This window comes from Leucoraja erinacea, chromosome 29, assembly GCF_028641065.1.
Source record: "Leucoraja erinacea ecotype New England chromosome 29, Leri_hhj_1, whole genome shotgun sequence".
Classification (NCBI taxonomy): domain Eukaryota; kingdom Metazoa; phylum Chordata; class Chondrichthyes; order Rajiformes; family Rajidae; genus Leucoraja; species Leucoraja erinaceus.
The window spans coordinates 5,483,914-5,499,221 of record NC_073405.1 but is presented as its reverse complement, the minus strand read 5'-3'; the positions used below and the strand labels follow the sequence as shown (position 1 = coordinate 5,499,221).

The 15,308-nt window shown below is 45.5% G+C and overlaps 1 protein-coding gene across 1 annotated transcript; it reads left to right on the top strand.

Moving 5' to 3' along the window:
- Nucleotides 1-3,680: 3,680 nt before the first annotated feature.
- Nucleotides 3,681-13,732, top strand: rex1bd (required for excision 1-B domain containing). The gene is made up of 5 exons (XM_055658411.1): nt 3,681-3,773; nt 6,894-6,976; nt 8,778-8,982; nt 10,883-10,971; nt 13,241-13,732. Exons 1-5 carry the CDS (start codon nt 3,771-3,773, stop codon nt 13,341-13,343), a joined length of 483 nt encoding a protein of 160 aa, XP_055514386.1. The 5' UTR covers nt 3,681-3,770; the 3' UTR covers nt 13,344-13,732.
- Nucleotides 13,733-15,308: the final 1,576 nt, after the last annotated feature.

Below are 15,308 nucleotides of genomic sequence, written 5' to 3'. Positions count from 1 at the left end.
TCACTGAGGGTGGACACAAAAAGCTGGTGTAACTCAAAGGGTTGGACGGCATCTCTGGAGAAACGGAATAGTTGACGTTTCAGGTCGAGACCCTTCCTCAGACTCGACCCGACTCAGTCGAGTGAAGAAGGGTCTCGACCCGAAGCGTCACCTATTCTTTCTCTCCAGAGATGCCATCTGACCCGCTGGGTTCCTCCAGCACTTTGTGTCTTTCTTCGGCTCAAACTAGCATCTGCAGTTACTTCCTGCACAGAATCATTGAGGGCCCCAGCCGAGGAAGTGTCAATTCTCCCAACGTGCGTGGCACAACTCTCCCCCCCACACCCCTTGCCCTTTCACCTGATAGGGCAGGGACCGTCGAGGTTCAACTAACCATTGAACCATGGCCTTGAGAGAAAAAAAAGACAATTCAACGTGCTTTCTCTCCAATCTACACCACAAAAGTAAAGGCAAGTTAACCTTCTAAGACATCGTCACAAAAGATTTGGGATCACGATGTTTATGCAGCCAGGGAACGTTGCGTGTTGGGTAAGTTACCCCGTGACTGACTGTATTTGGAAAATGATTCATCATCCTGAAAACCATGAAGTGTACATACACCTGAGATTACCCGGGATTTCTTGACAGAATGAGTCTTTATGTGGGTGGTTGTGTCTGTTTTTTTATTTTTGCTTCTGATTCCATTTTGGAGTCCCTCTAACATTCCCCCTCAAGAGTCCCAATGGGTTGAGGGCTCTAACCCTAAGGTGCCGAAGGAGTCAGTCCCTTCATTGGGTTGTTCTTACCCTGAATGTTGATGGTGTTTGACCTCCTGAGGTGTGGTTTGTGTTTGCACACTGAACCAAGCAATAAACATGACTCCAAAAATACTTTTTGTCTCTGTTTTATTCTCCCGAGGAGGTAGCGAGAGATTTCTATGTCATCCCACCTGCTCATCCACTCCGCGCACACCAGGAGCAATTTGCAAATGCCAATTAAACTTACCAACCTGCACGTCTTTGGGAGGAAGCCCACCTGGAGTACGTGCAAACTCCACACAGGCAGAATCCGAGGTCAGGATCGAACCTGGGTCTCTGGCGCTGTGAGGCAGTGGCTCGACCAACTGCTCCACTGTGCCGCCCAACTTGATATCAAATGTAACAATTTCAAATCACCCCCTTTTGACTTTCTCCAATATAGCGGTACCTTTTCTAATAATTTTGTTTTATTTTTTCTTCTGATTATGATTGCTTTTTTTTAAAATGGAAATGATTAACTTGACAAATGTAATGCACACTGCCAAAGAATTTCTTCAGTTCTTTAAAGTGCTTCTTGTTCGTGCAGTTATCGTGCGTTATCTTCAGATTTCCCTTTTGGGAAGCAATGGGTTCTTAAGGTCAACATAGACCTTATTTCTTTATCTGTAGATGCTGCTCAATCAGCTGAGTGTGTCCAACATTTCCTCTGTATTTGTTTCCAATTTCCAGCAGTTGTAGTGTTTTACACTAATTTCCAGTCTTTATTTGAAACCAAATAGTCCGTGTGGCCCAAGCCTGCATCTGTTTCATTTGAGCAACAGGCCAGTTTGGTTTAGCTTAGAGATACAGCGTGAAAACAGGCCATTTGGCCCACCAAATCCACACCAACACCAGTTCACCCCTACACCAGTTCTATCCTACACACTAGGGGCAATTTACAGAAGCCAATTAACCTAAGCCCCCCCCCACCACACACACATCTTAGGGATATGGGAGGAAACTGAAGTACACTGAGGAATCCCAGGCAGGTCTCGGAGATAAAGTACAAAGTCCGCACAGACAGCACCCGAGGTCAGGATCGAACCCGGATTTCTGACGCTGTGAGGCAGCAACCCTACCACTGCGCCACAGTGCCACCATTGTGTGTGCCTCGGCTCAGGTTTTCCAGTCAGATTTTTGGGCCTGAGAGCCATACCCATGTTCCTTCAGACACTTTTGGCAAGGTACAGAGATATATGGATGGTCCGACTGAACTGCCATCTCTAACATCCTGTACAAAATAAGCCCTGCAATACTTTGCGAAATAAATAGGTGTCGCCAGATCATCACCTTCTTGTTGCTTCAGGGAAAAGAGCAAGGCCAGAAAACATGGGAGCAGAATGAAGCCATTTGGCCCATGAGTCTACTCTGCCATTCGATCAAATCTATTTTTCCCTCTCAACCCCACTCCCCTGCCTTCTCCCAGTAACTTTTGATGCCCTCACTGATCAAGAATCAAAGTGCTGGAGGAACTCAGCGGGCCAGGTAGCATCTGGAAAGAGAATGGACAGACGATGTTTCGGGTGCAGGACCCTTCTTCAGTGCTTCAGAGAACTTGCCCTGTGTAAACTGGGCTCAATAGACAATAGGTGCAGGAGCAGGCCCTTGGCTGATGGCTGATCATCCCCAATCAGTACCCCATTCCTGCCTTCTCCCCATATCCCCTGACTCCGCTATCTTTAAGAGCCCTATCTAGCTCCCTCTTGAAAGCATCCAGAGAACCTGCCTCCACCGCCCTCTGAGGCAAAGAATTCCACACACTCACAACTCTGTGAGAAAAAGTGTTTCCTCGCCTCCGTTCTAAATGGCTTACCCCTTATTCTTAAACTGTGGCCCCTGGTTCTGGACTACCCCAACATCGGGAACATGTTTCCTGCCTCTAGCGTGTCCAAACCCTTGACAACCTCACATTTATCTATATTATACTGCATTATATTATATACTATGTTATAGAAGCGAGTGTCACCAAACTTCTGAATTCTCTGGGGTGGAACCCTCTCCAAGACAGATGTGAAGCTCACCGTTTGACCTGTTTTTACAAAATGTTAAATGGTCAGCTCAACATAGATTACAAAACCTACACCAAACCCAAACCAATTAGGAGCAGACGAGGGCATTCGATCCAATTTGTGATCCCAGCTACAAAGACAGATGTGTACAGCAATTCGTTCTTCCCCCGCACAATTAAAGCATGGAATAATCTCCACCCAACTATAGTTACCCAACCAGGTGCAACTAAATTTAAAGTAGCTCTTTCTTCCCAATAACCCTTTCTGGCTTAAGCCCTCCCTTCACCACCTCCAGTTTAAATTCCATTTGGAATATTTGGGAGGACTGAGAAACCAAGAAACCAAGAATCTGCATCTGCATCATGGCTGATCTATCTTTCCCTCTTAAGCCCATACTAATCATTCGTACTAGTTGGGAGGGATTGGACACCAGTATTACGCCATCATTTTTGTGTCTATCTTGATATATATATATATATATATATATACACACACACACACTGAACTTTTTTTTCTCGGTTATTATATTGTTCACAGTGTTTACATATTCTGTTGTGCCACTGCAAGAATGTTATTGTCCAATCTGAGACATATGACAATAAAACATTCTGTCTTGAGTCTTGATGTTGCCTGACCCGCTGAGACAGTTACTCCAGCACTTTGTGTCTACCTTGAGTGCCTGTACTGGTAGCTGTAGGGACCAAAGATACTAGAGGAGCTCCTCTACAATCTTTGGTAGGAAAAGTATCCAATGTGCTGCAGTCACGCGGCGCTGCCGGCTGTGGCGCTGCCGCGGGAGTCTCCAATGTGATGCAGTAACGGGGGCGCCGCCGGGTGGTGGCGCTGTATGGGGTGAGCCCGTCGGTGAGGCCCGGCTCCAGCGCCGCCCGCCCCGGCCCAGCCCCGGCGGGAGGTCGAGGCCCCGAGGGGAGGGCTAGGCCCCCAGACCCCGGCCTGGGCGGGAGGCGGCGAGGGAGCGGTTACCATGGTGAGTGAGGCCCGGTCCGGGCAGCGGGGCTCTCCCCAACCCTGCCTCCTGTTCCTCCAGGGGGGGATGGAGAATAATACATATATTAGTTATATCAACAGGAGCTTCTATTTGATGACTCAAGAGTTCTCCACCATTCCATTCCAGGAGTGATGGTGTTTTACTTCAGGACCATTCCTCTCCTCTAGAGGAACCATTGGTGACTTTAATAGCCAAATATCTGTTGGCAATATACATACACATATATGTATGGTACCTTGCTAGGCATTGTTTATATATATATATATATATATATACATATATATACACACACAGTGACAGCTCAGCAACATACCACAAACATCAATGGAATAATGTGTAGGATATACATACATATACATATATATACACACACAGTGACATACACACAATGTGTACCTGCTCAGCAACATACCACAAACATCAATGGAATTAATGTGTAGGATATACATACATATACATACACATATATGTATGGTACCTTGCTAGGCATTGTTTATATATACATATATATATATATATATATATACACACACAGTGACATACACACAATGTGTACCTGCTCAACAACATACCACAAACATCAATGGAATAATGTGTAGGATATACATATATATATATACACACAGTGACATACACACAATGTGTACCTGCTCAACAACATACCACAAACATCAATGGAATTAATGTGTAGGATATACATATATATATTCATATATATATGTATACACACAGTGACATACACACAATGTGTACCTGCTCAACAACAGCACCACAAACATCAATGGAATTTAATGTGTAGGATATACATATATAGATTCATATCATATATGTAAACACACAGTGATCATACACACAATGTGCTCCTGCTCAACAACGTCACCCAAACATCAATGGAAAAGATGCTGTGACCCGCTGAGTTACTCCATCTTTTGTGATCTTCATAATTATATGTGTAGGAAGGAACTGCAGATGCTGGTTTAAATCGAAGGTAGACACAAAAGGCTGGAGAAAACTCAGGCAGCAATAGGAGAGGGAGGAATTGGCAGTTTCATCGAAGCATCTATGGAGATCAGTCTGAGGAATTGGCTAGATCTTTTTCGGGGTCGAGACTACCCAAAAGAGACAGATCAGTGCTGAAGTCCTAAAGAATACTAGATCTTTGTCTACTGAAGAATGTTTCCTTTACACCGAATACTTTCATTCTTTGGTTCTATATCCTCTCTCTCACCAGATCTATATCTTTCGTTTCCCTTTCCCTGACTCCGTCTGAAGAGATCTCGACCCCAAATCCAGCTTTCTCCAGAGTGCTATCTTCATGAATTATATTTTGTGTGTAGGTTTAAAGGCATCTGCAGATGCTTCCTTATAAATTATGAGGTAGACACAAAAAGCTGGAGAAACTCAGCGGGCAAGGCAGCATCTATGGAGAGGAGGAATTGGCAACGTTTCGGGGTGGGGACCCTTCTTCAGACATACTTTTTCAATGTAATAATGTTCATAAGACAGACGAACAGAATTAGGCCATTCAGTCTACTCCGCCATTTAATCATAGTCGATCTATCTTTCCCACTCAACCCCATTCTCCTGCCTCCTCCCCATAACCCTCGACACCCTTGTGGAGACAGATTCAACTGCAGTATTTGAAAAAGAGCTGGATGTGAATCTCCGTCTTAAAAATATCCATTGACTTTGCCTCCTCTGCCATCTGTCGCAATGAATTCCACAGAATTCGACAGATTTACCCCCCTCTGGCTAAAGAAATTCCTCTTAATCTCTATTCTGAATGTACGTCCTTTTATTCTGAGGCTTGGGCGTCTGGATTCTCCAACTAGTGGCCAGAAATCTTTTGATCCCTGACTTGAACACACTTGAACGGCGAGTTATAATCTGGAACTTTCTGCCTCAAAGGCTGTTGGCAATATATTCAACAGTGACTTTCAAAGACAGACTTGTGGAGGCACAGTGGCACATCTAGTAGAGCTGTTGCTTCACAGCGCCGGTGAACCGGGTTTGATCCTGACCTGTGTGCACGTCCTCCCTGTGACCATGTAGGTTTCCTCCGGCTGCTTGGCTTCTTTCCACATCCCAAAGCCGTGCGGATATGCAGGTTAATTGGCCTCTGTAAATAAAATATACAGAAACATATAAAATTCATAAGGGATTGGACAGGCTAGATGCAGGAAAAATGTTCCCTATGTTGGGGGGGGAGTCCAGAACCAGGGGTCACAGTTTAAGAATGAGGGGTAGGCCATTTAGGTCTGAGATGAGGAAAAACCTTTTCAGCCAGAGAGTTGTGAATCTGCGGAATTCTCTGCTACAGAAGGCAGTGGAGGCCATGATCATATTGAATGGCAGTGCTGGCTCGAAGGGCCGAATGTCCGGCTCCTGCATCTCTTTTCTATGTTTCCTATGTAAACTTCCCGTTGGGTACAGGGAATGGATGTAAAAGTGGGATATCATCGAACTAGTGTGAACGGTTGACGAATGGTCGGCACGGACTCGGTGGGCCGAAGGGCCTGTTTCCAAGCTGTATCTTTCAATCAATCAATCATTAGTAATGGAAGGCATAACATTTACACAATAGAGTAGGCCATTGTGATTCACCGCCATTCAATGTGATCATGGCCGATCATCCCCAATCAGTACCCCGGTCCTGCCTTCTCCCCATATCCCCTGACTCCGCTATTTTTAAGAGCCCTATCTAATTCTCTCTTGAAAGCATCCAGAGAACCTGCCTCCACCGCCCTCTGAGGCAGAGAATTCCACAAACTTACAACTCTCTGTGAGAAAAAGTGTTTCCTCATCTCCGTTCTAAATGGCTTACCCCTTATTTTTAAACTGTGGCCCCTGGTTCTGAACTCCCCCAACATCGGGAACATGCTTCCTGCCTCCAGCGTGTCCAAACCCTTAATAATCTTATCTTATATGTTTCAATAGTATATATTTACAGGGTTCTGGATGAAGAGGGAATGGACCAAGTGAATAGCTCTTTCAAAAAGCCAGCACAAATTTGACAGACCAAAATGCCTTATTTTGTACTGTGAAAATCAGTTCTTTCCAAGTGCATCTTAAAAATAATTTTCTTTCTTTTGGTTACAGAATGCAAGTGGCCTGAATGTTTTGGTGCGGAGCCTGTACGCCCTGCAAGAGGAGCGCGTTGAAGCTTATAGACTGTTTGATCTGTGAGTAAATATTCCCACCTTACCAACATATTCAGTATCACTTTCCATAGTTTTTCAAATTTGTTTGAAAATAATATTGCACACCACTCTATACTGCGCACCTGTGGTTGAACTATGGGAAGACAAGTTTGCACAGACTGAAGGTGTCATATAATGATGCCATGAGAACACTGCGAAGGAATCCTAGATGGTGTAGTGCTGGTAACATGTTTGTGGCTGCAGGAGTCAGTACATTAGAAGCTATCCTAAGAAATCATATGTATTAATTCATTTGCAGGATAAATGACTCTAAAAATGTAATTATTGTGGCCTTGTCAAACATAAGGTTTGGCACTACACGCTACGAATCCCAGTTGTGGAGACAGTTGTGGTATCGTTGTCTCGTTGTAGGACATTAATCATTCTTTTATACTGGATTCTAATTCATGTATTGTGTTTTTTTTAAATATATAATTTATGATGCTTTTTCAAGTGATATACTAAGATTTTATATGATATTTTTAAATATGCAATGCATTTTTATGTAACGTTGACCCTTGTCTTGACCTTGAGTCCGAAATGAAAATAAAGTAGTATTGAATACAAATCCCCCTCAATGTCCATATTTATTGTTACATGGACTTCACCGTATCTCCCTCAGATATATCTCTTGGCTCCAGCAATGCAATCTTACTTTAATAGACTGGTGATAAATGCAAAATGCTGGAGTAACTCAGCTGGGTCAGGCAGCATCTCTGGAGAAAAGGAATAGGTGAGTCTTCGGGTCGAGACCCTTCTTCAGACTGAGAGTCGGGGGAGAGGGAATCTAGAGGTACTGAAAGGTTCGGAATAAATCAGAGCCGGCACCGATGATCAAGGAAAAGTGGAGCCCACAATGGGTCCATTGCTGGCTGCGGGAGAGTTGATAACGAAGGGATATATGGATGCGAACAGTGAAACTAGCAGGACAACTGCGGTGGGGGAGGGACAGCGAGGGAATGCAGGGGTTACTTGAAATTAGAGAAATCAATATTCATACCGCTGCCCAATCTTCTTTTCCTAAAGTTTCTTTTTTTTCCCCCAGAGCCTCTATCCCATCAGATTTGTCCGGAGATTATAAATTATTTCATGATTCGTACAGTTTTGATTGCCAGTGTCTGCTGCATTTTACTTATTAAACCCTATCAATTCCATGCCCACTGGCTCACATTCCAAATTAACGAAACTGGTTTGTATGTGGACGTTAAACAAGTTGATACAACTGCAGCACTGCAAGCTTTCCTGCAGTAATTACATTGACAGGAGCATAACTTGCTTGACATGTTGCAAGACGCAGCAGAAATCACTTTTGGCTCCCGTTCAATCCAAAATCATTCCATTTGGTTTATACAATGTTTTTGCATTGTACTATTACGATGATTTTTTTCTTCCATTTTTTTCTTGTTCTCAACTCACTTATTTGATCTGAATATTTATGGAAGAACAGCAGATCCTGGAAAAATCAAAGTAGACAAAAATGCTGGAGAAACTCAGCGGGTGAGGCAGCATCTATGGAGAGACGTTTCGGGTCGAGACCCTTCTTCAGACATCTGAAGAAGTCACCTCTTCCTTCGCTCCATAGATGCTGCCTCACTCGCTGAGTTTCTCCAGCACTTTTGTCGACCTTCCACCTTAAAACATGTCCATTGGCATGACCTCCACAGCCTTCTGTGGCAATGAATTTCACAGACTCACCTCCCTCACGAGATAAGGGGGTATTGTGTAAAACAAAAAAATCCATAGGCACCTTTGATCATTATAAATGATTGGTTCTCGTTTCCAGAGGACACCAGGCGTACCTGCGCTCAGCTCCTAATTACGACTTCATCAGGTACCGGCAGCTCGTGCACGAAATCACACAGGCATTTAACCGCATCTCAAAGGAAGTGATTCAACTCGGGGATCGCTTCCACGAGGAGTTGGACCGGCCAGATCTCTCAAAGCACATAGAGAAAATGCAGGAACGGGAGCAGGAGAAACTGGTGCTGGTACGTTGCCGGGGGTGCCGCGAAGGTAATGGCGGTACTGGGACACCGTGGCAGAGTGTGGTGATCGGGGGAACGGAGACGGCGGAGAATGTAAAGGGGCCATTGTTTGTTAGTGGTTGGAGACAAGGGTAAACAAGACAATAGACAATAGGTGCAAGAGGAGGCCATTCGGCCCTTCGAGCCAGCACCGCCATTCAATCTGATGATTGCTGATCATCCCCAATCAGTACCCTGTTCCTGCCTTCTCCCCATATCCCCTGACTCCGCTATTTTTAAGAGCCCTATCTAGCTCTCTCGTGAAAGCATCCAGAGAACCTGCCTCCGCCGCCTCTGAGGCAGAGAATTCCACAGACTCACCACTCACTGTGTGAAAAAGTGTTTCCTTGTCTCCGTTCCAAATGGCTTACTCCTTATTCTTAAACTGTGGGCCCTGGTTCTGGATTCCCCCAAACATCGGGAACATGTTTCCTGCTTCCAGCGTGTTCAAGCCCTTAATAATCTTATATGTTTCAATAAGATAACCTCTCATCCTTCTAAACTCCAGAGTGTACAAGCCCAGCCACTCCATTCTCTCAGCAAATGACAGTCCCGCCATCCCGGGAATTAAGGACAAATTGTATCCAGTAGGAGGAGGTCCAATCACCAGAGGTCACAGTGTTAAAGTGATTAGCAAACAAACCAGATGGAAGATGAGGATTTTATTATAATGCCATGTGATCTGCTTGGAAGAGAAGTAGAAGTGGTAGGAGAAACTTGGAACTGCAGATGCTGGTTTAGACCAAGGTTAGACACAAAGTGCTGGAGTAACTCAGCAGGTCAGGCAGCATCGCTGGTGAAAAAGGATGAGTGACATTTTTGTGTGGGGACCCTTCTCCAGACACGTTTCGGGTCTGAAGAAAGGTCTCCACCCAAAACGTCACCCATCCTTTTTCTCCAGAGATGCTGCCTGACCTGCTGAGTTAATCCAGCACTTTGTGACTATCTGAAAGCAATGGGAACTTTGAAAAATGAAATGGATAAATATTTGCATAACTTGCAGATCAACGGTGAATAAACAGGTGAGTCAGATTAATTTGTAGTCACTTACAAAGATCCACCCTGCCATACATTGTCTTCTCCTGCATCTATCTAACCTGCCAAATGTGGGTGGATAGGTTGCTGAGTATGATACTGAGCTGTGGCCCTGGGGGATCATAAGACATGGGTGCGGAATTAAGCCAGGTGGCCCATCAAGCTACCTTACTGGCCCCATTCACGTTCCATTCTGATCGAGTAGACATTGGCAAAATATGAAACCATCTCTCCCCACTTGTAAGATTTATTAAGCGATCCATAGATTCACTTTACCCCGTCAAATTCCATCATGGTTCAAGATCTTCACGTCACATTACATCCCAACCGTTTCTTTCCTAGAAAGGTGAGCCCTGCCTTCGACAATCGCAATCGTGTCATTCTAATCATATACAATTGAGAGAACCAAGTTGCTCGGGGCCACACAGCGGCGCAGCAGTAGAGTTGCTGCCTTACAGCACCAGAGACCCAGGTTCGATCCTGGCAGCGAATGCTGTCGGTACGGAGTTTGCACGTTCCCCCTGTGACCGCGTGGGTTTTCTCCGGGTGCCCAGGTTGGTTTCCACCCACACTCCAAAGACGTGCAGGTTTGCAGATTAAATTGGCTTTGGTAAAATTGTAAATTGTCCCTGGTGTGTAGGATAGTGCTTGTGTACGGGGTGATCGCTGGTCGGTGTGGTCTCGGTGGGCCAAAGGGCCCGTTTCGGCACGTATCTCTAAAGTAAAAAGGTAATGCATCAAATATCCTGTGGTTGTGCCAGCGTGGTTTAGAGGGTAAAACTCCCAAGAGTTGTAAGATATTGATGACGTTTCTATTCTCGTTCTTCAGACGGCTCAACTGCAACTTGCCAAGCAGAATGCACTGGACTATCCGGGGAACGAAACTCACCAGGATGAGGCTCGGGAACTGAAGCACAGGTGGGAACATGGCATCATACCTCTACTCCCAGCTTGGCTGCCTTGTGCACTCATGACCAGGTCCTAATTTTGCTTGCTCCTCGATGCACCAGGCCACCGTCTGATCCAACGTTTGGGGCAGTGAGAACCTTGAGCTCTTGAAGCTCAGATTTTAATCAAAATATTGTCTTCTGAAGCTTAGTCTGACCCACAAAGACGCGATTCCAATTGTGAAAGATTGTGCCAGCTAGGCCCGGCCTCTCTGGGAAAAGCAAAGGTTGCGGTCTGATCTGATGCGGAGATCTTGCATCATGATGGAGTTTGATTGGGGCAAAGTTAACGGCACTCATTGAAATCAGGCCCCTGACTTTAAATACAAAGCAGTCGCTTAGAAATCCAGTTGAGATTTAAGGAGAAGCCTTTCCCGAGAGATTGGTGAGAATGTGAAACAATCTCCCGCCTGGAACAGTTGGTACCAGCAGCACGAATGCGGTTGAAAGGAAGCTACTGTGAAGATGTGGATTACAAACATGTCCGAGACACTACATTTGGAAAATATTAGGCTTGTCTTGGCAGAAAAACCAGATCAATTTTTCAAGACATGGGCACCCTTTACTGAATTCTTCCAAGGGTAGTATGGTGCAACACAACTTTGGATTTAAATCCGATTCTGGGTTGGGTTAGGTGGGGGGGGGGGGGGGGGGGGGGGGGACGAGGGGGACGAGGGGCAGGTATATCTTCACTTTCTTTTTTTTCTTTTTTTTTTTCTCTTATATCTTTATTCACGCTTTGGCCACACTACGTTGGTGGTCTAGGGGTCTTATCTTTTCACCTCACATTTCCCCCTCTCTTGTTCATTCTCTCTTCTTTTCTCTCATTTTCAGGTTAAAAGGTTAAAATTGAAGCTGTACAATAATTGTATAATTTTAGATGCTTTATGTTTTATTCTTGTACAATTGCTTCTAATTTAAAAAAAACAATTTTTTTAAGAAACAAAAAGAAAGGAAGCTTGATAAAAATACAAGAAAACTAAGAGCAGTAAGACGTAATGGGCGGCTGTGAGATGATGCATAAAGACCAGAACACACTAACCAGGCCTAACTGCCTCTTTTAAGATTAAAAATCTATGATACACCTATGAACAGCTGATGGGAGTTAAGGTGTTACTCCATTAACTGTAGCTCTGTATTGCTGCACTCCCTGTCCTTTCGCCAATACCCTGGTCCAGACAGAGAAGTCATCCTGGGATCGTAAGATAGACACAAAAAGCTGGAGTAACTCAGCGGGTCAGACAGCATCTCTGGAGAGAAGGAATAGGTGACGTTTCAGGTCGAGGCCCTTCGTCATCCTGGGATCCTTCTCCTAACTTGCTGTTGAACAAGGACTGAATGGACAAATCGGCATCTCATTTATAGTTTTAACTAACTCCGACGGGCAAATTCAGAATCTTCACAATTCATATTGTCACCAGTAATGTCTCTCAGAGTGATATAGAGAATTTTCTATCTCTCTATCTTGTCCCCTGCTATGTTAAGTGCTCTTGATTCTAATTGTTGTGGCTACCCTCTGGACTGAGATTGGTTAGGGAGAGGGTACATGGTGATGGTACTGGTTGTGGTGTTACACTTCCGTTCACCATCAATTATCCTGGAAACCATCTCTCCTCCTCCTTGCCACAAGGCGTGTGGTACAATTGACTTTGGCTGAAAAGCACTGCCCTTCCGTTAGCTTGCCTCTGCACACCGACTAGGTGTGTCACGTACTGTTGCGGTGACAAGATTTGAGAGAGAAGCCTGTACAAGCTGCAGCCAGAGTGGTCACGCCACAGGTCAGAGAAGTCGGGCTGGCACAGAGGCGCAATTGGGCAGGCGCGATGGCGCAGTGCTCGAGTTGCTGCCTTGCAGCGCTGGAGTCCAGGGTGTGATCCCGACCACGGGTGCTGTCTGCTCGTAACTTGTATGTTCTCCCTGCGACCACGTGAGTTTTCTCCCGTTGCTCCGGTTTCCTCCCACACTCCAAAGAAATGCAGGTATGTAGACTAATTGGCATCGGTAAAATATTGTAAATTGTCCCTAGTGTGTGGGATCGTGTTAGTGTTTGGGATGATTAATGGTTGTCGTGGACTCGGTGACCCTCTAATATCCGCACTCTATCTCTAAAGTCTGAATTGCCCGCACTGTACCTCTAGAATCTCAAGTGTGAAAGCACGACAAGTGTAAAAGTATTTGTGGTAAATCAATTCTCACCAATTCTGATTTTACTAAACATTTATCATCATCACCTTCCCCAGGATCAATGAAACCATTGAGGCAATCAACGAGGTTCTTCAGGACTTCAAATACGATTCTGAGGAGATTGAATCCTGCGGATTGACCAATGGTGGAGAGCAATGAAGATGGGTCCGAGCCACTGGGCAGTGCATGACGTCGCACCTTCAGAGTCACCTCTTCCTGCCTGCAATGTCCAGGGTGGCTTCCTACCCCACCTGAGGCTGGAGTTTCTGCCATATTGTATTCACTACTTGGCAACAGGTTTGTGCTGTCACGTATTGGGCTAGACAAGCTCATTTTCGGAGACTGACACGGAATATGCGGGAGACTTATTTTCAGAAAGAAAGGTGCCTGGAATCATGACCTTTTTCTGTTGCGAACTCATTGCCACAGTTAGATGGGACCTTGTCCTTCATTGTATTCACTGAGCTTGTGGTGTCTGATAATCTGCGTGTAACTTTCGCCCCAACATTAACATCTTTCTGTGGATTAAACGCTCCTCCCATATCACAGCCATGTGATCCTGTGTCTGTAACACAAGTATCTATCTGCCTGTAAAGTTGCAGTCAGCACCCCCTCTAGATTGTCTCTTTCTTACCTTGGTGCAGCACTGGACATGCACGTGTGAATTATCCACCAGTGGGTGAGGCCACCGCCCATACATACTTGCCAATTTTAAAGCCCTGTCCCACGGTCCGAGTTCATTCAAGAGCTCTCCCGAGTTAAAAAAAAAATCAAACTCGTGGTAAGCACGGAGAATGAACGTAGCGGGTACATCGGAGCTCGGGGACGTCTCTTACTGCTAACAGCAGGTACTCGGGAAGACTCGCTAACGGCAGGTAAGCTCGGGAACACTCGTGACACGTTGAAAAATGTCCACGAGAGCCACGAGTGGCCATTACCATAAATCTCCAAGTTCGAATCAGGGCAAACTCGGGAGAACTCTTGGAATGAACTCGCACAGTGGGACAGGGCTATAAGACTTTAGAGATACGGTGTGGAAACAGGCACCTCGGGCCACTTGGTTCGCGCCGACCAGCGATCACTCCATACTATCCTACACACTCGGGACAATTTATACTTTACAGAAGCCAATTAACCTACAAACCTATGTGTCTTTTGAATGTGGGAGGAAACCGGGGAAAATCCCACACGGTCACAGGGAGAACTTACAAACTCTGTACAGACAACACCCACAGTCAGGTTCGAACCTGGGTCTCTGCCGCTGTAAGGCAGCATTTCTATCACTGCGCCATTGTGACGCCTCCAAAATTCCCCGGCGTACCTGTGTTAATAGACAGGAACAGGGGGATGGAGGACAATGCCTTTGCTTGTTGGACCCATTGAGTCTTCACCTCTATTCCCAGGCACATAAGAGGCTGCGGGTTAGAGGAGTCTCTGGCTGGGATGTAGCACCTTGTGGCGTTGCATGTTAATATCCATAGGAAAATAAATTGAACTGTGGGTGGGGGGGGATGTGAATTGTACTTCATAAAGGGTGTTAGATGGGCTGTACCTCTCCAGATCTGTCAGAGGAACCAGAAGAGGGTGGCACGGTGGCGCAGCGGTAGAGCTGCTGCCTTACAGCCCCCGCAGCGGCAGAGACCCGGGTTCGATCCTGACCACGGGCGCTGTCTGTACGGAGTTTGTACATTCTCCCCGTGACCGTGTGGGTTTTCTCCGAGATCTTCGGTTTCCTCCCACACTCCAAAGACGTACAGGTTTGTAGGTTAATTGGCTTAGTGTAAATGTAAATTTCCTTAGTGTGTGTAGGATGGTGTTAGTGTGCGGGGATCGCTGGTCGGCGCGGACTCTCACCGCTCTGTGTCTCTAAACTAAACTAAGGAGAGATGGCATGTTATAGAAAGTCAAGATCTGTGTTCACAACAAATGCTCTCTTACACAGTTTCTGAATGTCTAAGGAACGTGTAGGGCGATTTCCTGTTGTCCAAGCTTCATGAGTAGGAAGAGCCAATGTCATCATTATCAATGGTATTTTATCTTCACTCCATTTACCTGCCTTCGCTTGACATACCTCACTCAGCTCATAATAATGTCTTGTAAGCCCCTTTGAACCTGGGCACCTAT